This window comes from Marmota monax, unplaced genomic scaffold, assembly GCF_021218885.2.
Source record: "Marmota monax isolate L192 unplaced genomic scaffold, Marmota_monax_Labrador192_F-V1.1 WCK01_AAM20220418_F8-fsc00144, whole genome shotgun sequence".
NCBI lineage: Eukaryota > Metazoa > Chordata > Mammalia > Rodentia > Sciuridae > Marmota > Marmota monax.
Window position 1 is genome coordinate 2,738,237 of NW_026694618.1, and position 27,243 is coordinate 2,765,479.

Genomic DNA, 27,243 nt, shown 5'->3' on the forward strand with positions numbered 1-27,243 from the left:
GAACTTTCTAAAGTTTTCTGTAAAAAAAAAAAGCTGCCAGGATTTGAAGGGATTAACAAATTGCTTTTGTTCTGGGGTAAACTGTAAGGACAGAGTATATTAGAATATCACTGAATAATGGTAGGAATACACAGTTAACAAAGAAAGATGGTGGGCAGCAGATTAGTATATCCTGGACATTGAGATAAAAACACTGTTATGTCTTTAGCATGTAAGACACTGACACCATCAATAATGTATTAAGTTGAATATACAAGAGAAATCATATTAACCATGTAGAAGCAAAGACAAGACCCTTTTATGAGTCATCCCATGCTTTTAAAACTAGGATTTCCATTGCTTTAAGTTTGCAACACTGCAGGGTCTTATACTAGAGATGCTCATCCATTGTTTGAAATTTTGCAAGGCTTCTTTTTTTCTCCCTAGTTCAGCAGCACCTCTCTGTTTCTCATTAATTTAAAGAATTTTTGTTCTATGATTCTCTTTACCATGATGATCTAAACCAGGCATGGTGTCTCTTGCCTGTAATCCCAGCTACTTGAGAGGATGAGACTGAAGAATTGCTTGAACCCAGAAGCTCAAGACCAGCCTGGGCAACACAGTGAGACTCCATCTCATTTTTTTAAAAGATAATCTAAGGATTTCAAGTTGTTAGTCTTACCTTTCTGCAAGTTTTTATTGAGTTGCTGGCAACTCAAAAGCTCTAGTACATAGTTAATTAGTACTTCAGTTTCATTGAGCTTTTAAAAAACATTCCATTGCAGTATAGTGCATAGTTGAAGATTTATTTAAATAAAATAATAACGCAAACCATGCAAACCAGTCTTCCTTTCACTTCATATACTTGCCATCATGTACAGAAGATGCTCGGAGGTGGTAACTGGAATACCTCTCTAAGATATTTGGCAAATATTGTTCAACTGATCTATTTGTACGTTTAAGTAGAGGAAATATCTCAAATATCAAAGCCATTTTGAATGAAAAAATGTGATCATCACAGATGTTTAAAAGTAGCTGGCCCAGATTCTGAAGGCAATTTCCAGAATTCAGAGTGCATAATCAATAATATTTGTATCGTGGACTATGTTCATAACATCCCTATATGACTTCTCTGAAAAGACCAGCATTCATTTGATGGTTGGATTATAGTTGAACAAATTTCTCTTAATTCCTGGACTGCATTTGCCCTTATGTTCATTTATGCTTTTTCAGGTGGTTTTGACAGAACAGTGTGGAAAGGAAGGTCAAAGATCTTACTGGTGTACTTACTGTTGAAAAGAACTGAATTAGAGCAATCAAAATGACTCAGCAGAATTACCTTCATTCTTGAAACTTTCATCAATCTTCTGATGACCAGACTCTTCCATCATCCAAGCCCAGGTCACATGTTACCTGCTTTTTCATTCTTTCATCCCCCAATGCCACTCAAGGAGCAAGAGTACTTGTGACAATTCTGTGCAACCCAGGTGCAGGGGATTACCAGAGAGCTAGAGTAAAATGGTCTCTGCGGTTACAGAGGTAATCATGTTTTTTTTTTTTTTTCTGTATTTCTGTTACAAACATTAATGCTATTAAGTTATTTGGCATATCTTGTCTTTTCATTATACAGTAAGCATTTTGATGTTAGCTCTATTGTCCAAGTCATGGATATTTCCCCTACTGTGCTTACCACAATATCTTATAGCTGTGTAAGACAGTTGAATTGTGATGAATGAATGAATGAGCGAATGAATGGAGAGATGAGTGAATCAATCTGTCTTTCTGATCTATTATGCCTGAGGAATGCAATATAAGCTTTACCCTCCTGAAATGGTACAAAACAAACTCACCCTTGATCATTATGGATTAGAATCATAAAATACTGGGGCACTAAAGAAGCCATTAAAATAAAAAAAAAATTTTAAACCATCCAAAATATATCTATGCAATTATAGAATACATTTTTATAGCCTAACATAATTGAATCAAAATTGAAAAAAGGCTGTAGTGCAGAATGATGTATTTACCTAATAGACTTAATATCTATTTAAAAGAGGTCATTAATGTGTATTAGGAAATAGCATTTTATGAAATTGCAGTAAGAGAAGTTTTTTAACTTCCTTAAGTATTTCTTTATGCTTAATAATGAACAAAATTAGAAATTATCTCTACTTGTAGCAGAAAGTTTTCTTTTGAATAAACAGGATATATAGTAAATATTTTTTTAGAATTGAGGTTACATGCTTCAGCTTAGGGAAGAAAGAAAGGAAAGGAAATATCTACCAAAATTGTCTTCTACTGAGGCTCCCTCCCTCCTTTCTGTGGAGATTTCAACTTGGGGTGGGTTTATTTCTCTCTTTTATTAGCTTTTAATTTCTTCTTATCCCCCTTGCCCCAATACTATATTTTTATCTGCCATTTCTTACAAACCTAAATTAGTTTTGCATATACTATTTGGTCCATGAGATGATTCACTTACAATATATTTTTTAATACAAAAGATTTTATTTAACTCTTTTAAAGTGCTTTTCAGTTTCAAGGGCATGGGGTCGAAGGGAGGAAGGAGACTTTATTTCAGTTTTATGTGTTGGTTCACAATTGGGGGCGCAAAGTCAGCCAGCAACATTAAAATGCGTCTCTGGCTCCTTGTACACACAGTTTTGCTTCATGCTTCCTTTCAAGAGGCAGGTTACTTCCTGGTCAGCATCACTGTGCTGTCACCATGTGAGATTGGTGTATGGAGGACAAACTTCAGATGATGGAGCTATGGCAGGGGCTTGTCTGAATAGTGTGACTTTTAATTGTGTGTGTGTGTCTGTTATGCAGCATGTGTACTAAAAAAGACATAGTTCATATACATAAGGTTTGAAGAATGTCTATGATTATACAATTAACAGATTAAGAAATTAAATATACTCCCACATTTTAAATGCCTTATGTAGCCTTTGCTCCCAAAGAAAAACACTTTTCTATTTTTTGTGTCTATCAACTCCTTAGTTTTTCTTTTTTTAATAATTTTGCCTTCTGTTTATATATTCTCTACACAACATATTTATTTGTTAGTTGCATAAAAAGTGCAAACCTTGCTGTGTGAAGAAAAGGGAATATTGCAAGTATTATGTGAAAGCTCCAAGAGAAGAGAATTTCTAGCCTATAAGCTGCCTATAGTTTTCTTTGGAGCATACAATTATCCTTTTCTGTGAACCAGTGGGCAAAGCCAAGAATTAGTCCTGGGACACAAGAAATTTGGCAGAAAGGTGGGATAGATCTGGAAGTAGATACCAAGAAAAATATGATTTGTGGAATGGACAGCTTTCTGTTTTCAGCTCACCCAGGCCTGATCTCAGGAATATATTAAAGCAAAACTTTTTCATGGATGAAATAAGGGTCCTGGGATGATCTAGGCATAGGACTAGGAAGGAAGAACACAGATGTTATCAGCCCTGGGCCAGTTCTCCTGAACCTTGTGCCCTTGGGTTTAAGAGCTGGTAGAATGTGAACAGGGATCCCAGTGGTGACAACCCTATCCTATGCTACATGCTAACACTTCTCTGCCTAAGCTAGAAGTTCTCCTTTTCTAGGGCCTCTCACTCTGAAGCGTACCTTTACAATTTTCTGGGGGAGTTTATTTCATTTCTTTCTTGTGTCTAGGTTTGTTTCCCACATTTCCCACTTTTCTTTGGTCTTCTCCTCTGCTGTGCATATTGACAATCAAGATTTGAGGGACTGGGGTTGTGACTCAGTGGTAGAGTGCTAGCCTAGCACATGTGAGGCCCTGGGTTTGATCCCCAGCACCAGATTTAAAAAAAAAAAAAAAACTAAATAAGCAAACTAAAGGTATTATGTCCATCTGCAGCTAAAAATAGTTTTTAAAAAAATTTGAGAAAGAGCTGAGCACAATGGTGCACACCTGTAATCTCAGTGGCTTGGGAGGCTAAGTCAGGGAGATCTCAAGTTCAAAGCCAGCCTTGACAATTTAGAGAGGCCCTAAGCAACTGAGCAAGAGCCTGTCTCAAGAAAATGAAAATAAAAAGGGCTGAGGATGTGGCTCCTAAATGCTTCTTGGTTCAATTCCTGATACGCCCTCCTTCTCACTCCCCCAAAAGATTTAAGAAAGAGTACATGCGAGGTAAATTCTGTTTGTTTGTTTTACTTGGATTGCCTGAAAATTTCTTTAATCTATCTTCCTACTTGTATGATGGTTTGGTTGATATATTAGTCTAGATTCTCCAGAAGCAGGAAACAGTGAAAAGCCACCAAACTCTTACTCTAGGGGGTGAGATCTCCCTAGAGGATAACCAGGCTGGACTCTGATGTGTGCGACCTTTTGCTGAAATCTTAGTTATTGTAGCTATACAGAACTGGCTGCTCTTAGGTTCCCAAGATCCCAGATGTCAAGTACTTTCCTAGTCCATAGCAAAAGCAAATTGACCTCTGATAAGGAGCCTTTCCAGAGAGCTTTTTTTCTTTTCTACTGAAGCAAGAAGAATATTCCCTCTTCTTCTCTCCATAGTTTTCTCTTTCATTGTCCCAGAAAAAACTGTAAACACCCATTCCTTTGAGAGAAATTTATGGGAAGGAGGTGAGGGATCACTCCCACTCCAACCCACAGATTTCAAGGCTCAGGCAAAGCCTTCACAATAGGCAACCATGTGTTCTCCTAAGTCCTGCTTGTTGGGAACATGACCATCTGTGGGAGCACGGCAGTACAGTCTACCCTACCCCAAATCCAGGCACATTTCTTTCCATATTCTTGTTTGTCACGGTGAAGAAACAAACATGAAGAACTTCCTGGTCTCACAATCTTCCTTGAACAAATTTTTGAAGAAAAAGAGGTGTATTTTTTTTCAAGAATGAATAAGTAATACTTTTCAGGCACAGGGCAGCCAAGATTCTATAAAAAATTTCTAGGGAAAAATGTCGCTCCTGAAAGGCAATGGTTCTGCTGTGGTGCATTTATTAGCATCATCAGAACAGAACTCAGCCGAGAACCTCTAGGTGCAGGTTTACCAGACTGTGACAGGTGCGTATGTACATCCCTCTTCTTTTGTGTTTGTTCCAATTAGTTACACATGACAGCAGAATGCATTTGGATTCATTGCACACAAATGGAGCACAACTTTTCGTTTCTCTGGTTGTACACCGTGCAGAATCACACCATTCCTGCAATCATATATGTACATATAATGTCTGTCTTATTCCATCATTATTCCACCATTTTTCTCATCCCTATAACCCCCCATCCCCTCACTCCACTCTGCCCAATCCAAAGTTCCTCTATTCTTCCCTTGCCTCCTCCCCACTCCATTATGGGTCAGCATTCACATATCAGAGAAAACATTTGGCCTTTGGTTTTGGGGGATTGGCTTATTTTGCTGAGCATGATATTCTTCATCTCCATTCATTTACCTGCAAATGCCATAATCTCATTCTTCTTTATGGGCTAAGTAATATTCCATTGTTTATTTATACCAGGTATTTTTATGCATTCATTTCTTGAAGGACATCTAGGTTGGTTCCACAATTTAGCTATTGTGAATTGTGCTGCTATAAACATTGATGTGGCTGCATCACGGTAGTATGCTGATTTTAAGTACTCTGGGTATATATCAAGGAATGAGATAGCTGGGTCAAACAGTGGTTCCATTACAAGTTTCTAAGGAATCTCCATCCTGCTTTCCATAATGGTTGTACCAATTTGCAATTCCACCAGCAATGTATGAGTGTACCTTTTCCCCCACATCCTTGCCAACATTTATTCTTGTTAGTATTCTTGATAATTGCCATTCTGACTGCAGTGAGATGAAATTTTACAGTAGTTTTGATTTGAATTTTTCTAATGGCTAGAGATGTTGAACATTTTTTCATATATTTGTTGATCAATTGTATTTATTCTTCTGTGAAGTGTCTGTTCAGTGCCTTAGCCCATTTATTGATCGGATCAGTTTTTTTGGTGTTAAGTTTTTTGAGTTCTTTACACATCCTAGAGAACAGTGCTCTATCTGATGTGTGTGTGGTAAAGATTTTCTCCCATTCTGTAGGCTTTCTTTTCACATTACTGATTGTTTCCTTTGCTGAGAAGAAGCTTTTTAGTTTGAAACCATCCCATTTATTGATTCTTGATTTTGTTTCTTGTGCTTTAGGAGTCTTGTTAAGGCAGTCAGGTCCTAGGCCAACATGAGGAAGATTTGGGCCTACTTGTTCTATTAGGCTTAGGGTTTCTGGCCTAATTCCTAGGTCCTTGATCTACTTGAGTTGAATTTTGTTCAGAGTGAGAGATGGAGGTATAATTTCATTTTCCTAAATATGGATTTCCAGTTTTCCCAGCACCATTTGTTGAAGAGGCTATCTTTTCTCCACTGTATGTTTTTGGAGCCTTTGTCTAGTATCAGATAACTGTATTTATGTGGGTCTGTCTCTGTGTACAGCCCTCCTAAAGAAGGAGACAGAAAGGGAGTGACAGAGAAGGGAAGAAGAGGTGAGGAGGGAAAGGAAACCAATTCCTTATCGGTAAAATCTTAGCAGCTATATTTGAAGGTTAAGAAAAGTCTTAAGATCACATATTTCTCTCTCTCTCTCTCTCTCTCTCTCTCTCTCTCTCTCTCTGTCTTTCTCTCACCAAACTTCCTATTCTCATACCCCTTATTTACCAAGAAAATAATTAAGTACAACCCTGTGGTTACAGTTTGGATCTGGAATGTCCCCCAAGCACTCGTGTGTCGAAGGCTTGGTCCCCAGCTAGTAGCACTATTGGAAGGTGATGGAAATCTTAGGAGAGAGGCCTCATTGGAAAAAGTAGGTCACCAGGGATGTGTCCTCCAAGGGCATCTCTTGTCCTTCGCTGCTCCCTACCCCTTCTGTCTTTCTCTGCTTCCTGGCTGCCATTTGGTGAGTAATTTTGTTCCAACACGTACTCCCCTCCATGATCTTCTATCACACCGCAAGCCCACAGTGATGGGGGCAAGGACTGTGGACTGAAACCTCTGAAACTATGAGCCAAAATATATTTTTACTGCTTAAGTTAATTTTCTCCACTATTTTGTCATAGAAATGAAAAACTAACAAACCTGTCCTACTGTATCTATGTAGTAGTTAGTAGTCACTTCATTATCTCAAATGTTTTGAAATGTTTGGAGAAATTATATAAACTACTAAAACAATGATTATTGTGAAAATGAACAGTGACTTAAGTGTCTCAGTAGTAAACGTAAATGATCAAGAATGGGTTTGCCAAGCTTATCTTCAAGATTCATTGCATTCAATGTCCATTCAATGTCCAACAAACCACCATTTGTATTGTATTTCTACAGTGTCAAGAGATCCAAATGCTTTAATAGGAGAGTTTTTCTTAATACAATCATTCCTGGAACTTTCTTTATAAAGCTCAAACAGTGTGAAATACTTCTTGTTTGGTAACAATGCTTTTCTTTCACATGACTTTGTCCAAGTACAATTCTTGATTTTTTTTTTTTCTGATAAAGTCTTCCTTTTGCTGTTAGGGTTTGTACCTGGAATGTTCCCCAAAGTCTTATTTGTTTAGAGGTGGGGCTTATGGGAAATGATTGGATCCTGGAGGGGGGGTCTGACCTCATCAGTGGATCAGTCCAATGACACTGACTGGGCTACTGGGAGGTGGGCCCTTGGTCGAGAAAGTAGGTCAATGGGAGGGTGCCCTGAACAGGTTTTTATTTTCTCTGGCTGCTTCACCTCTCCTCCTCCTCCCTCTCCCTCCTCCTTCTTCTTCTTTTTCTCTCTCTTTCTGTCTCTCTCTCTCTCCCCTTCTCTCTTTCTTTCCTGGCTGCTGTGAGCTGAACAGCTCTCCTCCGCCATGCCTTTCCTCCATGATTTTCTGATGCACCTCAGGCCCAAGCAATGGAACAAGGCAACCACAGAGTGAAGCCATGAGTCAAAATAAAACTTTCCTACAACAAGTTGCTTATGTCAGGTATTTTGGTCACATCAGTGAAAAGTAAACAACACAGCTATTATGTGTTGGAAAAAAAATGGAAAAAAAAAACCTGCCAAAGTACATTGAAGTCTTCAATTCTACAAAGAGAAACTTGCTTATAACTCTTTAGTGACATTTCTTCCATATCTGAAAATAATTAAAAAAATAAAGCTAAGGTACCCCATTGTTCCTAATATGGAATCAAGAGAGATCCTGTATGAGCTCAGGCAAGCCTGTCTGTTCAACCTCATCTCTCACCACCTGCTCTGTGCTGACCACCATGCTCAAATATTTGCACTCTTTGGAACACATTGGTTTTTGCCCCCACCTTTTTGTCTTTGTTCATATTTCTTGCTTGTTTTGGAGCTCCCTCCTTTCCTGATCCCCTGAAAAACTTGTCAACCTTCAAGATTCATCTTTCTCTTAAACAGGAACTACTCCTCCAGCCTCCTAAGTGGTCCCCTCTGTATTCCACGATACTTCCCACTTACTACTGGGATAGCTTCATTAACTTGCATGTTAGTCATTTATTTTTAACCTGCGTGTTTCCACCACTTACTGTGAGCTTCTTGAGATCACAGGCTGTGACTCATATATTGTTTAATCATAACTGAATATCATTATCATATCTAAACATTAACAAGACTTCCTGCTTGTCATCAAATATCCAGTGTTCAAACTTTTCTGATTGTCTCATAATTAAAAAAAAAAATTCTTCAAGTAGGAGTCAAAGAATGTCTTTAGATTGCAATTGTTTAATAGGTTTCTGAAGTTTCATTTCATCTATAAGTTACTCTTCCATTTCCTTTACCTTAATCTTAAAATGTATTTGTTGAGGATCTCAGTACTTTTCTTTAGACTTTACAGTCTGGCTATTTATGATTGTATTCATATGAAGTCATTTATTAGGTTTCTGTGACCTTTACACTTCCTCTAAATTGTTAGTTGGATCTAGAAAACTTGCTCAACTTTGATTTTTTTTTTTTGGCAAGATTTCATGTGTTATGTTGTGCAATTCCACCAAGAGGCACATCTTACCTGCTGATTTCTCTTTTGTGATGTTAGCAGCCAAAGATGACCACTGCCTAGATGTATTTGTTCTTTGGGTGCTACAAAATAGTGCTATACTAATTTTTACATTTCTTCTTCATTTGTTCGCTAGCATACTTGAACACAGAGAAACTGTATAACAGATTTTATAGTAAAGATAGGATATATGTTTGATTTCTTGCCTTTATTCACCACTTTTGGAAATAATGTGTTGGTTCCCGGGCAAAAGACTAAGATGTATCTCACCTCTGCCACGTTAATGCTTAGTACAATGGCTATTACAAAAATGAATGTCACAGTAGTGTTTCACATGAGTCAATAGTCAGTAAATTTATAAGTAAATTAATAAGAGAATGATTGAATTCCATCAGTTGTTCACAACCCTATACACACAATATGTAGTAGCACTATAAATATCTGCTTCTTAAGATGGAATGATCTGAGTAGGCTCTGAAGCAAGCCCTTTCAGCTACAGTCACCCCATTGTGTGCTCTATGGTCCCAGGTAGGATGGAGAGAAGGCTTCTTTCGCCCTGCCACAAGTATGTACAGCACCAGTATGTGGCTTAATGGGCTCTACATTACACTTTTGACCATATTCTTCATGCCTTGTGTTTCTCCATAATAGGACATTTCTTAGGCATGCCACAGACATGACAGTATACAGTGAATTTTGTTTTACTATAGTATCAGAGCATCACAAGTAATATTAGAACATGGTTATTATCTCAGAAAGAAACTCTCTACTCTTAGCAGTTATCCCCCATGTACCCGACCTGTCTACTCCTTAGCACACACTAATCTACCTTCTGTCACTATGGATTTGCCTCTTCTGTGATTTATTTTTTATTTTTTTGTGAATGGCTTACTTAGCAAAACATTTTCAAAGCTGATCCTTGTTAAGCCCTTTTTAATATTTTATTTTATTGCTGGATAAGATTCCATTTTACAGGTATATTGTGTTTTGTTTATTCATTAATCAGTTGATGGACATTTGAGCTAGTTCCACTTTTTGTCTCTGAATTATGCTGCTATAAGCATTTAAGTACATGTTTTTGTGTAAACATGTGTTTTCATTTCTCTTGGGGATACACCTAGGAATAGAATTTGTAGGTCATTACAGTAACTCTTATAATTAACGTTTTGAGGAACTACCAAATATTTTACCAGAGACTGCAGAATTTTGCATTCTAAAAAGCAATGTATGAGGGTCCCAATTTCTCCACATTTTTTCTTACACTTAGCATTACCTGTCTTTGATTATAGCCATCCTAGTAGGGGTGAAAAGGTACCTCACTGTGAGTTTGATTTACCTTTCCCCAGTGGCTAGTGACATTGAACAGCTTTTCATATCTTGTTGGCTATCCATATATCTTCTTTGAAAATGTCTATTCAGATCCTTGCTCATTTTATAATTGCCTTTTTATTATCAAGTTCTAAGATCTTTGAATATATATTCTGGATACAAGTCCCTTAGTAGACATTTTCAAATTCTTTCTCACATTCCATTGGTGCTGTTTTCACATTTTAAATAGTATATCCTTTGACAGAGAAACATTTTTAACTGTGATATGGTTTAGAAAACTTTGTCTATTTTTTCTAGTATCACTTTTGCCTTTGGTTGCATGTCTATGAAGCATTTGCCTAAATCAAGGCCATAAAAATTTATTTCTGTGGTTTCTGCCAAGATTTTCATAATATTAGCTCTTATATTTAGTAAGTCTGTGATCCACTGGGAGTTAATTTTTGTATGTGGTGTAGGTAAGGCGTCCTACTTCATTCTTTTGCACATGGATATCCAGATGACAAAGCTATTCTTTCCTCCACTGAATTCTTTGAGCACACTTGATGAAAATTAATTGACCATAAATTTTCAGTTTGATTCTGAATTCTCAGTTCTGTTCCGTGGATCAATACGTCTGGCCTCATGCCAGGGCAGGACTGTTTGGATTACAGTGGTTTTATAGTAAGTTTTGATGTTGGAACGTATGAGTTCAAGTTTTTCAAGATTATTTTGACTATTTTAGGTCACTTATACTTTCATATAAATTTTAGAGTCAGATTGTCAATACCTCCAGAAAGGCAGATGGGGGAGAGCAGGTACAGGTAGAACAGAATGTGAGATGAGCCTTTGTGTTTATGCTATTGAGGTAATTTATATGGATAAGCTTCTTAATGTTGTGTCTCTCCAAAATCTTATTTAATTGTTTTGTGTGAGTATATGTATTATGTATTCGTCTATATACATATAAGATTTTTATAGTATATACAACATATAAATATGTAATATACACACATATACATTATATAATCATATGCTGCATACCTTTTATATAGCATGTATAGTTAGCATGTAAATCAATTTTTAACTTATATTATTTGCTTATGTAGCATAAATGTGCATGACCTACAATTTTCTAGAATTCTTTTTGGTTTTGTATCAGGTTAGACTGATCTTATTAATGAGTTGGATATTTTCCTTCAGGGTTAGACTGACCTTGTTAATTGTGTTAGGTGATTAATTTGGCCTGTTTTCCTATTTTATATTTACAAAACACTTTGTTAAAAAAAAAAAAGAAAAGGAAAATGCTGAAGTTTTGGTTAACATTTTGTATTCAATGGCCTTGGGCCACTGCCTTTTGGGTGTTTCCTGTGGGGGAGGGGTATGGTTAATGAGTATAGCTATAAATTCATGGTTATTGGTCTATTTTAATTATCAAACTTTAATATTTATAGCATCTAATATTAAAAACTATGGGCTCACTGATATTTTCACATAAATTGGTATAGAATTTTATATCATATTAAGAGTGTTTTCAAAATCCTTTTATCTATAGCTTAGTTTTCCATCAATGTCAAGTTTTACTTTGTCTCTTTTTTCTTTATTATAACTTTCCAAAGCTTATAATTTCAAAGAGGTAGGTCTATTATTTGGTGTCTGTTTTTATAGATTGTTGTTTTCTTAATATCTAGCTTTTATATTAATTCTTTTAATCTGCTTTCATTGGACTATTTTATTCATTTTAGTGTCATTTATTTAGTTCACTTATTCATTGAACTTTAACCTTTTTTATCTGCAAGAAATCCACTTATGGCTCTACATTTCCTCCTGAGCATGGCACTGGTTTCATATCCAGGTTTTGATACAAGTCTTACACAGTATACAGAAATAGGTTAACATGGCAATTCTAATATTGCTCTCCTTAAAAAGACCTGCAGACTTGAAGTTGGCCAGCATCTGAGAACTGGACTGGTTAACTCACTGATACAAACTTTCCTTGTAGGAAGAGAGTGTTGCTAAGTGTGACTAAACTATACAAACAAGGTGCTTTATGCTAAACAACTGCTTTCCTTCTGGGAGTCTGGAGTTTTGTTACGGGGGGGGAGGGGGGGGAACCCTTTGGGTTCCAAGTCTCTAATAAGCTTTCCTAGGCAGAAACATTGTACACATGCTGCTGTATACTTATTGCTGGGAGAGGAGTGCGTTGAGTGCCCCTCATGGGAGGGAGAGAGTGTTAGAAAGCCTGTACATGGGTCTTTTTTCATCTTATGATCTGGATGTCTATCTTTATCACAATATTGTAATAACAGTTAGTGATGGGTACAGCTATATGCTGAGTTTCATGATTCCTTTAATGAATCTCCAAATATTGGGATGGTCTTGGGAACCTGTGACACTCATTGTTATTCAGCTCAAAATATTTTGGAACTATCTCTTTGATTTTGTCTGTATCTCAAGACTTATTTGAGAATCTGTTTTAAACTCATGATATATAAATATTCTGGCAATCTTTTTATTTTTATTTTTTTACAATGTCATAAAAGATTATTAATATTTTAATGAGTTAATCTGTGTTATGTTGCTTTTTATGTCTATTTTCTGAAGATTTTTAATTATATTCTCCAGTTCTTACTCCTGCCTACTTTTTGACTAATCTGAAAAACTATGATGTTTCACACAACTATTAAGAATTTGTATATTTTGAATACTTACAAATATTTTTATTAACTTGTACTTTATATATTTTGAACATACTTCCTATCCATAAAGGTTCATTAATGTTACATCTTTCTTAAGACAATCTCAAAAAACCAAATGCTAAATGTTTTCTCTGATATAAGGATGCTGAATCATAATGAGGATGGTGTGGGGAAGCATGGGAGGAATAGACGAACTCTAGGATGGAAGGGAGTACGGGGGAAGGAAAGGCAGTGGAATGAGGTAGACATTATTACTCTAAGTACATGTATAAAGACACGAATGGTGTCTCTACGTTGTGAACAACCAGAGATGTAAAAACTTGTGCTCTATATGTATAATATGAATTGAAATGCATTCTGCTGTCATATATAACAAATTAGAAACAATTTTTTAAAAATAAAAAGTTACAGCTTCCTAGTAGATTTTTCCTTTATCAATATTAAATATCTTTTTTGAGTTCCAGAAATTTTTACCTTGAATTCTACTTTGTTTGATAGTACTATTGTTGTAGAATCATCATGTGAGTACTTGGAAAGTATATATGTTTTTTTATATTCCTTCATTGTCAACAATTCTATTACACGTTTTCAGATTTGTCTCTGGTAAATAATAGATAGATAGGTTCTATTTTTAACCAAACTGACATATCTTTCTTACTAGGGCTGATAAAATTGTTTACATCTATTGTAGATAGAGATAGATTTCTATTAGTTTTACTATTTTTTTATTTATCAAGATACTTTTAAGCTTTCTTGCATCCTGTGGATTAGATTGTATTTTTCAATGCGTTCCTCCTTCTGCTTTGATGGTAATGTATTTTTATCTATTCTTTAGTTTGGGGCTGTGTACATTTTAATTCACATATAGAAACTCATACTTCCTTTCTAAAATGTCAAGAATATCTATGTGCTATCCTTCTTTACAAAACAAAGAATTTAGTGTGCATTTATTTCCTTATATACTGGTCCTTGCTCCCCCCACTACTATATTAATAATTTATGGAATTTTATTTCCAAATTGTTTATTTAACACAGATATATATATATATATATATATATATATATACACACACACACACACACACACACACACACACACACAACTAATTTCAAGTTAGCAACATTTTAAAAATGATGCATTTGTTCACCATGTTTTTTGTTAATTATTTTTTCTCAGATTTGGTTTTCTTCTTGCTGAAATCATCTGCTAATATTTTTTTTTTGCATTTTTTGGGTTCTTTTTTATCCTTAAATACAATAGAATTCATTTTGACATAATTATAAAAGCATGGAATATAACATCCTCCAGTAATTCTTACAAAGAAGGTAGATATAAACATTGTTTGAAAATGACCTTAATTTTGGAGAGAAACTGAACATCTGATTTATTCCATAGATGCTGGGAAGATCTGGCCTCACCTCTGCCTCCTCGCCCTTCCTGCTAAACTCAAATGACTATCAGCTGCTGAAACCTTAGCTCCTGTCTTGCAGTCCCCAAATCCTGTCCCATGACTCAGGCAGTCTGAGTTCCTCATTCCTTCTGACAATTAGACGGTGAACAGTTCTCAGATCACAGTGGAATACCAACTGAGCTTCCTCAGTGTAGCACGTCCGTTCTTCAGCTGTCTGCTCCCAGCAGAACAGCTGTCTTAAACTGAACTTACGTTGTGGTGGTTTTAATAAAGACTCAAGCTAATGGCTTCTACTTGTTTTCTTCATCCACAAATTCATCCTCTTTGTTAAAAAAATAGTTTGACTAAATATTATTTTCCTTAATTTAAAAATGTTTTTATTAGTCCATTATAGTTATACATAACAGTGGGGTTCATTTTGACATATTCATATATGCATGGAATATAATTTGCTCCGTTTCAGTCCCCAGTGCTTCCTATTCCCTTCCCTCTTTCCTCCACCTGTTCCCCTCCTTCTACTCTCCTGGTCTTCCATTGATTGATTGTTTTGCTACTGGGGATTCAAGCCAGGGACATTCAAATACTGAGCCACATCCCCAGCCCTTTTTTGTATTTTTATTTAGAGACAGGGTCTCATTGAGTTGCTTAATACCTTGCTAAATTGCTGAGGCTGGCATTGAACTTGTAATCCTTCTGCCTCAGTCTCCAGAGCCACTGGGGTTACAGGCATGTGCCACCATGCACAGCTATTTATTCTCTTTTCTTTTCTTTCTTTCTTTCTTTCTTTCTTTCTTTCTTTCTTTCTTTCTTTCTTTCTTTCTTTCTTTCTTTCTTTCCCTTCCTTCCTTCCTTCCTTCCTTCTTTCTTTCTTTCTTTCTTTTTTAAATTGGTGCTTTGTACCTACATTAAGGTGGAATTCACTGTGGTATGTCCATATATGTGCATAGTGTATTTTGTTTAATATCATTCCACATTTCCTCCTGCTTCCCATTCCTCCTCTCTCCTAATCAGTCCCTTCTTCTACACCACTGATGTCCCTTCTATTTTCATTAGATCCCCCTCCTTTTCTTTCCCCTTATTTTGCTCTAGCATCCATATGAAAGGAAATATCTGACCTTCGACTTTCTGAGTCTGGCGTATTTCATTTAGCACGATGTTTTCCAGTTCCATCCATTTACCAGCAAATGCCAAAATTTCATTATTCTTTATAGATAACTAAAACACCATTGTGTATATAGGCCATGTTTTTTTTTGTTTGTTTGTTTTCTTATCTCATGGCTTATGACCTCGCCACTGAGAAGCCTGTTTTCAGCGGTGATAAATTCCATATTTTGGAATTGGCATTTTTCCCTGCTTCTGTAATTTCCTGCTAGGGCTGAGAATTATTGCTGTGGTTACCCATGTACTTTCCTTTTTAGGGATCCATACAATTTCTGGTCCACCAAAAACCTTTCCTCTGTTTCACATAAATCCCAATATACTTAATTTTCCTTAAAATACGGCTTTACAAATCACACATAATGATTTTGTGTTAAAAGGGAAGATTTCAGAATATGTACAAATTGAAGAGTTATTTCTTATTTTTGTTTGTTTGGATGGGTCCACGAGAAACTAGCCCCCTGGGGTGTCCAGAGGAGAACATTTGGTTTCACTCTAGATATTTCTTTATTTGAATTTCAGCTTAGTAGCTTCCTTTTGATTCAAAACAATGAAGGACAAAATGTATTGATTACCTTCCTTTCTTCCCTCCTAAGGTTCCTGCCAGTTTTCTTTACCTGAACAGGTGCCCTGAATGTGCTTCTTACCTGTGTGAGCAGCATGACAGGCTCCTAGTCCTGTTTTCCAGTTGGGTTTGCTCAATGGGAGGCTTCAACTGGGGATCAGACAGTGGGAGGAGAATAAGGATGGGATATTTATCCCTGGCCTCCTGTCCTGCTGTACTTTGCCTAATCACCTTACATTGGCTCCATTCCCTTACTGAAGACAACAGGTACTAGGCAGCCCTTTGCATACAATGAGCCTTCCTTCCTCACCTGATCCTCTGGCCTAGGGGTAGCCGTGGCTTCCTCTGTGTGGAGAACTGCCTTTCATGGCTGGCTTCTCTGTGCCCTGCCTACACTTGGTAATTAGTTCCTTTATTAAACCCTCCTCAAATGACTCAGCTTGAATCTCACTTATTTTTGCCCTGGACACCAACCAATATAAAAACAAAGTCAAACAGAAAAAAAAAAATGAAAACCTAAAGTGTACAGGTAACTTAATTATATAGCTTGGTCTTTTTGGTGTTTCATAACAGAATAACATATTTAAGGAAGAATGTAGGTGAAGAAAGCTTATTTAAAGAAAATATGCCACAGAGGGAAAGTAGTAGTAAATGTTTTATAAGTACAAACTTGAAGTTTTCCTCCATTTCCCTGTTCAGGCTGTTGCTGGGTTTGGGGGCCTACAGGGAAGGAGTGAGTTCTTGCTGATACTCGTCTTGATGCAGAGCTGTGGGATTATGCTGGGAAGATTTATAGACTCTTAGAGCCAGAAGGGGCCAAGGGGACTAGCTAGTGCAGCCATGAACCACACAAAGCACTGCATGATTTGTGATACAGCTTTAGGTTGAATTCGTGAGGCAAATACTTAAAAGCCACCCGCACAGTGCTGCTTTTTTCAGTGTGCCTATTAAAATTTTAATGGCTAAAATACAGTACTAATTTCCTCACTGGAATTTCAGAGTAGCTAACAATGACAACAAGTAACACACGGGAACACGGACTGTGTATAAGAGACTATGTTCAAATTTCCCATAGTTCAAGGCTTTATGGGTACCATTTCATTCAATTCTCAGCTGAACTCCACATAGTGGATACTGTGGTTATTCTAATTTTACTGATGAGGAAAATAAGGTAAAGGAAAGTTAAGGGACTTATTCATCACTACAAGGTCATTAAGTGATGGAGCCTGAACTCAAATCTGAACTGTAAGACTCCGAATGCTCTTGTATACTGCATTGTTCCTTTAGTTACAACATGTATGCAGAAATGTGCATATACATCTAATAAGGAAATATTATTTTGTGTCTAATAGCATATCATATGCATTGTTCCATGTTTTTAAATACAACATAATGTCAGTTTTTTTTTTTTGTTTGTTTGTTTTGGTGTGTATGTGTGCGCACCAGGGATTGAGCCCAGGGGCGTCTAACTACAGAGCCACATCCCCAGCCCTTTTTATTTTTGAGATAGGGTCTAAGTTGCTAAGTTGCATAGGGCCTCATTAACTTGCCAAGGCTGGCTTTGAACTTGCAATCCTTCTGCCTTGGCCTCCCAAACTGCTGGCATTACAGGCATGAACCACTGCATCTGGCTCATATGTCAATTAAATTATTGAATCATATTCTGTTATATCAATGAATATATTTTGTTAAATCAATTTCATTGTCAAATACAAATTTGCTCTATTTCCCCTTCAATTATTCCTTTCTGATCTTGACTTTTTTCAATGTTATAATTTTTGACCCCAAGTTTTCCTTAACCTTCATATTCTCATCTGTAAAATTATAATTATAATACTTCTGTCATTGAATAATTAAGTAATATAATATATAAGTTAGCTACTATTTATTATACTCATTGTTATTCAATAGAATGCTATTTATTATAATAATTATTATTGAATAAAATGTTGCTCTTTGGATTCCAAAATGCAGTTGTTTTCTCTGCATATCACCTCATGTCAAGTGACTTAGCAAAAAAAATATGTGTGGGGGACACATGTGTGTAGGTTATGTGTGTGTCTATATGGATGTGAGAAAGAGAGCTTGCATTTTAATCAGAACAACATTTCAGCTACTAAAACAGAGGTTGCTGATTTGACATAGTGTTAATGAAAGAATATTACAAAATACTTATTTTTTTCCCTTTTATTTAAAATGTAGTTGTCACAACACATCATATAATGAATGAAGACCTTAGGATCACATTAAAAAATTTTAAAACATCTCTATATAGTCACAAAACATGAAACATGCTGCAAGGACACAAATGCAGTTTGATACCACAGTCTCAGTACATTTTCACCATGAAAACAAACAGGGAAGCACAGACTGTACAAGGGTTTTCTCCATTTCAGCAGGAGCTGACGTGTCTGTTCAGTGGGGTTCTTTCCTTGGAGAATGTATCATTGACAGAGTTTCACAATCTCATTGAAATTACCACTGATTTCTACTTCTGAAGGAGTCATCATGTTAGAACCACAACACAAGTTTGCAACACATATTGGCACAATATGAAAAATAAACACTTTTTTGAGTTTTCAGCTCATCGCAACAATTGATTTTAAATAAATAATTATTCCTTATAGTGCATATTTTATTTTACGGTTCATTGCCCATTGACACGAATGATGCTGAATAAATAATACAGTAGGTAGTCTATTTACGTCTTCTTTCATAATTCTGCATTGCACTCCTTTCATAAGCCACTGAAAACAGAGGGGAAATAAAGTGTATTTTAAGAAGATTGAGTGAGTTAAATAATATTCAGTGCACACAGTAAATTAGTATAAATTTGTAATAACTTTTTCCCTCCACTGAAGCATGGCTAAGAATTTTATTTTTACATCTTCTAATCCTGCCTCACTCTCTATTCTGATTCTAAGTGATCTAACCACAGAACACTTGGACTCTTTGGTCATATGTTACATATTTGATGCCTCAAAAGCAATATATTGTATTTTTATGATATAGTGCAATGTTGATCTTCAGGAGCTTTTTCTATGTATCATGGCAGATATAGAGACATGCTTAGTAAATTATGGAAAGGATCATGCCTAAAGTAACTGGGAATATTAGTAGGATGAAAGTGAAGTATGAGACTTTTATTCTAGGACGAAGGTCAATAAACTACTGACCATGAGGCAAAGCTAGCTCACCCTTTACTGTTGTAAATAAAGGTTTATTGGAACACAGAAACTCAGTTTATTTATATATTATCTTTGGCTGCTTTGACTTTAATATGGCAGATTCTAATAGATGCTATCAAGTTGGCATGGCTCACGATGCCTGAAATATTTACGATCTGGTTCTTTTCTGAAAAAGTTTGCTAGTTTCTGTCTTAGAAGTACATGATGCTATGAGGGTCTCTTCCTCTCTTGTGGATACCTCCCAATGATGGACTGTTCTTGAGGTGACAGGCAGACTCATTTTATGTAGGTAAGTCAATTGAGCCCTCTAAATACAGCACAATTTAACTTACCTCCTAGCACCCTACTGGCCAGTGAAATATTAATTACTGCTTCCAAAGGTACTTAACACAAAACTCGTAAGAAATTTAAGTACTTTGACTCTCTGGACAAAAAAAAATGCAAGCATTGTATTATATTTAATTTCAAAGGGATCTATGAGCACAAATGGGTAGGGATCAGATTCTTAAAATACTATATCTAAGAATATTTTTCATCAACTTAGCCAATATTTCGTATACTTAGATTTACATTATAGTGAAACTATAGTGCTTTTTGAAATTCAGTATGCCCTGAATAAAAATACTTAATTTAAGTAGAAACAGCAGAAGGAAGATCCGTAGGAATCATAGAAGGTACCCTACAGTTTCCTTACTGAGAAAGGTTTATTGAGAGAAAAGATAAGTGCAGACACCAGATTTAGCACTTCCTCTAACACTGACCTCTAATGTCCACCCACCCTTAAGTGAGGTGAACAATAAGTTGAATGTTTTGCATCAATGTTGTCTGCAGTTCCGAGGTGGGACAGACTGAGCCCCAAGATGGACAGTTCTGAAGGAAGGAAAAGTTCCTTGGTCTGCCTGGCTGGCTTTTATCAGAAAGAAGGTGATGAGCACAAGCTCAGTCCCTGGCAAGCCAGGGTAGCTACCTTTATTCCCACAGTTCCATTAAAGAAAGGAGATGAATCCTAATTAAACTGACTACAGACAGATTAACGATTTAGCTGGGGCAAATATGTTTTTCCATGGAAGCAGAGTTTCTTACCTGCTCCTTAAACCCTCTGAAGATGTATGCCAACTTTTGTGTGCCTGAGCTGGTGTGGGTTTCTCTGGGAAAGGGTTTCTAGATCATCTGTGACTGTGAAAGGCTAAGGATCAGGTGGCTGTGGAATGTGAGTAGGATAACCTTGTCCCACTGACCATATGAAGAGGTTCTTGATAAACAATGGATCATTTTTTTTTCTTTTTAAATTTTTTAACAAATAGAAGAACAAAGATTTACTTAGAAGATGATTCTGCTTTATGGCAGTGGTTCTATGTATCATACCTATAATTATTACTTTGGGTACAATTAATCTGTTCTAAACTGCACAGCATCTATATTATTTGTCAAGCATGTTCTGACAGCTATATCAAATCTGGAAATAGAGAGAAGATGACTAATACAATTACGAAGAAAATCACAGTGAAGTAAGGACTAGCATGTATGGATACAAATAAATGTCTCTGTGGTTTAAATTTCTATCCCATTTCCTAAAGCTAGAAGACAATATATAAATAAAACAATTATAAGTTTTTCATGAAGTACAGTTGTAACTGTACTTAAAACAAGATTTTATAACGTAAAATTGAATCGGCCCAGAACTACTGGTGCAAAATACAAAGGTAGTGTCTACATTTAGAAAGAGAATAATCAATAAAAATACTAGGATGACTATTTTTTCATGAATCTAGATAATTAAGAATTAAGTCATCACAACTTAGTTATAGATTTTTCAGAAACTAGATTCATTCTAAATGGATAGGACAGCTGCTGAATACTTTCTAAGTAATTAGATGACTACTATTTTAATTCCAAGTAAAATAAAGAGAATATGAATAGCTTTTCCAAGGAGCCATAGCTGAGGGCTAACCAGGCTTGAAGGTGCTTGACAAAAAGTCAGTTTCCATGAATATGATAAAGGAGTTATTTAACCTTGAAAATAGTATGATGAAAGAGTTAAGAAATAAGGGTTTTCAGATATACGTATGTAGCATTTACACAGACAATGCAAACTCAAGAGAAAAAGAAAACATGCAGCCTTTATATCAAGCGAAGGAGTTGTTCAGATTTAAGATGGGTTATGAAAAGTGTGGCATCTCTTCTCTCTAAGGGTTCCACAGCCAGAACTGGCTAATGACACTCAAGGATAATTTGACTGTGTTCCTTTTTGGAGGCATTGAAATGTATCATAGCACTTTCATCCTTTCTAACATGCAGCAAGACATTGAGATTTGAACTTCTATAACTTTATAATGAGCAAGTGATTTGAATAACATTTTTCTTTGTTTTATTACTATTTATATTTGTCCTCCCTGTACCCACTCTTCCTGCCTCATAAGGTTGAGTAGAGCTTAGTGAGCAGATCTAAGAGAATGAGCATGACACCAGCCCAAAGATTCAGGGTGGGTAATGATTAAATTGAACAGACTCTGGTAAAGCTCACGGTTTGAGAGAAATCAACCAATACTATGGTGATATTAATATATATATATATTATTAATATATATATATTGGTGATATTAATATATATATGATATTAATATATATATATATATATATATATATATATATATATATATATATAATTAGCTATAAATCTACTCTTGGCTCAGGTGCTACAGCTAAATTTTTTCACTATCATTACTCATTTTAAGTCTATTATTCCTTTTGAATATTTTGAAAACTATGCCTTATAAAAATAATAGAAGCAGATTTGAGGTACTGTCAGTCATGATTTCATACATACCAGAATTTAAAGCTCTTTTTCCCATTAGTCCAACAAAGGAATCTGTTTTATGCCCTGAAAAAATACATTTAGGGGTATTTTAATATGTATATCTTTGAGGATATAACTCTTATAACTAGTACAAAAAAGCACACTTTTGAATATATGCCTATATAAAAAATATGCATCTAATTCCAGTTTTGGCAAGGCTAAAGAAATAAATATTCCTTGTAAGTTGTATAAATTATACTAAAACAATACAATGAGAGAACTGTTCTCAATTCTTTAAATAGTAGCAAGTACCTTTCATAATATTATGTTTTATCTATTATACAAAGTTGTAAATATTGTTGATATTTGAGCCAGCTTTGATTTTGGGGGGAGTCAATTTTACATTTGTGTGAGAGAGAAATATCCAAGTTTATTTCTTCACATTATTGAATGTTACATTTCTTAGCAAGTGAACTTCAGTCAATTCTTGTCCTTGGTGATTGTAATCTTCTAAAAGGTCACTATTTTATTGAATTAAAAAATATACCTTGGGAAAGTATATTTGTTTCTATGTTAGTAGAGTACACTTATTTTTATTATATAGATTTTCACTATGTATAGACGTCCCTTGAAAGTCAAATCCTTAGAAAGTAAATATGAACAAAATATATTTATTTGCATAAGTAAAGTCTTCAGAAAAGGTTATGATTTCGATGTTAGTGTGAGAATTTCTCTTGGTTTTTAGTGTATTAGTTGAGAATAGGGCTACTACCTTACTAGGGCCTACTCTGCCACCCAGGGAATCAAATCCAAGACAGGGTGCTAAGTGGGCAATATGACTAAGATGGGTCCTTGGGACTCCTGTCGACTTTGGTTCTATTAGCTACAAACTAGGATCTACTGACCTTCCAGTACCACTGTTCTTCACTGTCCTAAGAAATGTTTCACTGTACTTTGATAGAGCTTCCCCTTTCAATTATGGGATCAAAAAAATTGCATCTCTATCCATCTTTATGTTTAGTGTGGATTCTCTGCTCAGATATTCACTCACCCACTTTAATTGGCTGCTACATGATCCCCCAAAATGATGTTATGGGGTTCATCTCACTAAAATGAATTAGAAGATATCTATAAATGCTTGGGATTTTTTGCTGTGTAAGTGTGCATGAGGAGGGGCTGGAAATGAATGTGTGGGATGGATTTCTAAGCCTAGTATTAAAATTCTAAAACTAACAATTTAGGGTAGTTAAAGGACATTTTCTTTTTTAATATAATGCATCTTTTCAGTAAGTATAAGTCTAAATAACAAAGTTTGTCAAATTAATTATTCATTTAACCATATTCTGGATGAATTTCCTGCATTCTGACATTGTATTACATAAAGTAGAATTCAATACAATTAAAATTAGCATTTGATAAATATCAAAATAATTTAGAGCTTACTTTTGTGAGAGATCTGGCCATGTCCTAGAAGAAAGAAAGATAAAATTAGCAAACACATATAGTTTTGTTTTAAAGAAGTTACACAATATCTTTTAGAATTATAAAATAAATTAACTTTCAAAATATGTAAATTTTCCACTTATGTGCTATCCTGAAAAATACAAAATAGAACTAGAAATGCTAATCAAGTTAATAATAATAATAAAGCTAGATATTTTAACAAACAAAAGGAATATCTATTAAGCAACATCCATGGGTCAAGAATTCAAACCCAGAGGGACTCTTGAGGCTTGTTATTAACTATAAATCTATGCCATTTAAGAATAGCCACCCATTTCTCTCCCTCCCTCTCTCTCTCTCTCTCTCTCTCTCACACACACACACACACACACACACACACACACTTGCATGCACACCCCTCATTTGGAGGGTATGCAAATCTATCTCTTAATTAAACAGAAATAATTAAGATCTTGTATTTCAGCCCATAAAATATTTCTTCACTTTCCTCCTACATGTGCATTCACAATAGTAAAATAAGGATTTATAGGAGTGTTTACCATAAAGAGCCTTTAACAGGGCCACTTGTTTTTCAATTGAGGAATCTGACAAGAGACGAATGGACATTAACTATTCACAAGTTTCAGGGATGGTGGGATGAACTCAAGGAAACTGAATATTTCTATCGTGCAACAAGGGGCAGCCAAATCTAATCTAACCCCAGACAATGTTCTGAAGTCAGTTTCCACATGCACTTGAACCATTCAGAGTCTCTCCTGGAGACCCCTAGCCTTCCCCTTCTTAGCGGGGGGATCTTTAGACAAGAGTGTGCTTAGTAGCTAAGGTTGGTTCCTGCTTTGGGTCTCTTGAATTCCATGAAACAGGTGAAACAGATCTTGCCCTTCTAGGGGAAAGTGCATGTGTTAGGTGCGGGCCAGAATCTCATCCTGAGAGTTACACCTCTCTTAGGGTGGCAATGTCTATCAAAAAGCAAGAGACACTTGGCTGCTCCAGGAGCAAGCTAGCGAACAGGGCGGCTTGCAGGGGAAGACCTAGGGACCCTTGTTTATCTCACCAGCATCCCGTTTGCCCATTAATCCAAAGAACTGCTGAGGTTTGGGTCTCCGGGCGATTCTCTGCAGAAGATGCTCAAAGGGCTCCGGCAGCTCTTCCTGGGGGACAAATCGGCGTGTAGGTAACTAGAATGAGGCTCCCTGTAACCCCAGCCATTCTCACCGTGAGCTCTAATACCTCACCAGCCTGGACTGCCGGCTGATGTGCTCAACTCGGGAAGGCAGCTTCGCCCAGAGAAGAGAAGCTGGCGGGCTCCCCAGTGCAGAGACTAAGTGGAGCCTGTCCCGGGCTCCACATCTCTGCCTCTACCTGCCCCGGGCTGCCTCCTTCCCATAAGCCGACCCTGGCTGGTTGGCAGTCCCGCGGCATCTTTCAGCCCAGAGCTCTCTCCGCTCTTTCCTTCCATCCCAAAGAATTTTACTTCATCCACTGCGCTGCCACCCTCGACTGGCCACTGGTGCTGGCTTTGGAGACCCCTCACTGCCCCAAGGTACACAGGTGTTCGGGCGGCGGGGTTGGGGTGGAGAAGGGTGACAATGCTTTTAAGCGACCTGCACCAACCACTTACACTGTTAGCACAACGCTCCCAGCCTCGCGCCAACCTGCGAGCCATCTAAAGGGAAACTTGTGGCTACTTTCTCAGATCCTCAAAGTAAGGATCCAGGCAAGAGGTTAGCTTCCCACCCACCTCGGCCCTTCTAAGTTCCCTGAAGCTGGTCCTATTCATTGCTTCTGCCCGCGACCGACGCGCCCTCTTCTGTCCCTAACATTTCCAAACGCTCCGGCAGCGCAGCTGGACGGAAGCCCCTGAAATCTCTGTTACTAGGGAATGAAATCTTGTGAGGTTTCCAGGTTTGGGAGGACAGGGGCTCATCAGGAAGGCGATCACTCATTCAGGGAGTTCCTGGACCTGTGTAGGAAACTTGGATCTTGGGCACAAAATCCTGAGGAGAACCTGGGGGTGGCGCCCCTTTACACCCCTCCGAGCGCTTCTACTGTCTCTGGTGGCGGACTCGGTGCCCGCCAGGCTAACTCGGGTGCTATCCTAGGGGAATGGTAATGGCTCCGACCCAGGAAAAGCAGCGCGGGCCGTGCCGTATAGAGTCTCACCTTGATCTGATCACTGTCGGACCAGTCGGACCAATAATTTAGGTCATCGTTGGCACCGATTTCTTCCGCAAACAGTTGAGTGGAGACGAGAAAAAAGACTGCCAAGGCCACGAGGATTTTCATGTTGGATTTCTGGGAAGAATGCAGGAGAAGACACCAATGAGAGGGAAGGAAAAAACACGTATATAAACCTCTAAGAGTTAGAGCGGCAGAATATTTGGCCCCACAACGGAACTCGGGTCCAGTTTAACCAAGATAAAAAGCATAAGAGGTACATCTCTCGCCTGGACTCTTTAGGAAAGAGAACCACTCCCCGAGGATTCTCAAATCCCCTTGTCCCCTAGTCTTAGCTCCCCAGACCTAACCCACTAACCCATACCCTCGAGTCTGAAGGCTCCGCAGGTGGAAGACAAAGAGGGGCGTTGGCACTTGAGAAACAAGTCTCCCCACAGTCCCCAGAAGCAGCCGCGCACCGGAAGGTCGCGTGTGGCCCCCCTGGACAGATGCGCAATGGGGGAAAGCCCGGCAGCCACAGCTGGCGGTACGCGGGTACTTACTGCAGCGGACCGACCCGCAGGGATCCTGTGGCGTCTGAGCGCAAGCCTAGCGCTCAGCACTCTCGGTTGCAGCTGTGGTGGAGGAGGAGGTCCGATCGCGCTCTTTCGCCTGCTCGGTGCTTCGCGGTATTTATCTCAGGCGTGACGAGCTTCGAGACACACGTGACACTCTCCCCACGCGACTTTCAGCTCAATATTTAATTAGCCGCCTCCTCTCCTTTCGCTTGCGTGATTGAGAGTTTCCGAGACAGTAACCCGTCGGTTCCCATAACATCTGGACCCAATTGGGTTCTAAATGACGCAATTTTAGGAAAATCCAGTTCTCGCCATCCAATCCAGAGCAGTCTGTCTTCTTCCATCTGCAAATCTGACGCCCCCTCCCCTATCCTTCGGAACAGGGCTCAGGGACACCTGAGATTACTCATCAAAATTGAGCAAAGTGACTCATTCCTCGGACTTCTACAACTTTTTTTTCTTTTTCCATCTGGAGACGTCAGGATAAGTTGCACTTTTGAGGGCGGCCAAACAACTTCAGGCGTTGAAATTCTGTCTTAGGAAATCAGGCTACGAAAGAAACACCTCGGTTGGGATGTGGATTTCCTTTCTCTCTCTCTCTCTCTCTCTCTCTCTCTCTCTCTCTCTCTCTCTCTCTTCTCTCTCTCTCTCTCTCTCTCTCTCTCTCTCTCTCTCTCTCTCTCTCTCTCTCCCCTATTTCTACCTTCCTAGAGTTTTTAGTGTTTCTGAGCTATAGCATCTTCCTGTGACTGCAACGTTCCTCTCCTAAATCAACCAGAATACTGTCATTTCTTCAGCATTACAAAAGGATTTTCGGAGAATGGAAACAGGTTTATTTTACCCTTGGGAGATAGGGGAATTGAAACTTGGCACTGCTTGTAGAGATTACTCTTGCATCAATGCAATCCTAGGATGTCTTTTGTTTCAAAAAGTCCTATTCCTTGCCACACCCAGCAGCAGGGGTCGG

The 27,243-nt window shown here is 37.5% G+C and overlaps 1 protein-coding gene across 2 annotated transcripts; it reads right to left on the bottom strand.

The window, feature by feature from the left end:
• Window positions 1-18,264: 18,264 nt before the first annotated feature.
• On the bottom strand, window positions 18,265-26,527 carry Tac1 (tachykinin precursor 1). Of its 2 annotated transcripts, XM_046422572.2 has the most exons (7): window positions 26,262-26,527; window positions 25,705-25,836; window positions 24,596-24,692; window positions 24,081-24,125; window positions 23,521-23,544; window positions 22,108-22,161; window positions 18,265-18,839 (listed from the first exon to the last, which is right to left on the bottom strand). In XM_046422572.2, the coding sequence occupies exons 2-7, from the start codon at window positions 25,825-25,827 to the stop codon at window positions 18,790-18,792; spliced, it is 393 nt and encodes a 130-aa protein (XP_046278528.1). In that variant the 5' UTR covers window positions 25,828-25,836; window positions 26,262-26,527; the 3' UTR covers window positions 18,265-18,789. The 2 variants fall into 2 exon arrangements, with proteins under 2 accessions (XP_046278528.1, XP_046278529.1); XM_046422573.2 differs by lacking the exon at window positions 24,081-24,125 and having other exon boundaries at window positions 26,262-26,513.
• Between the last annotated feature and the right edge of the window lie 716 nt (window positions 26,528-27,243).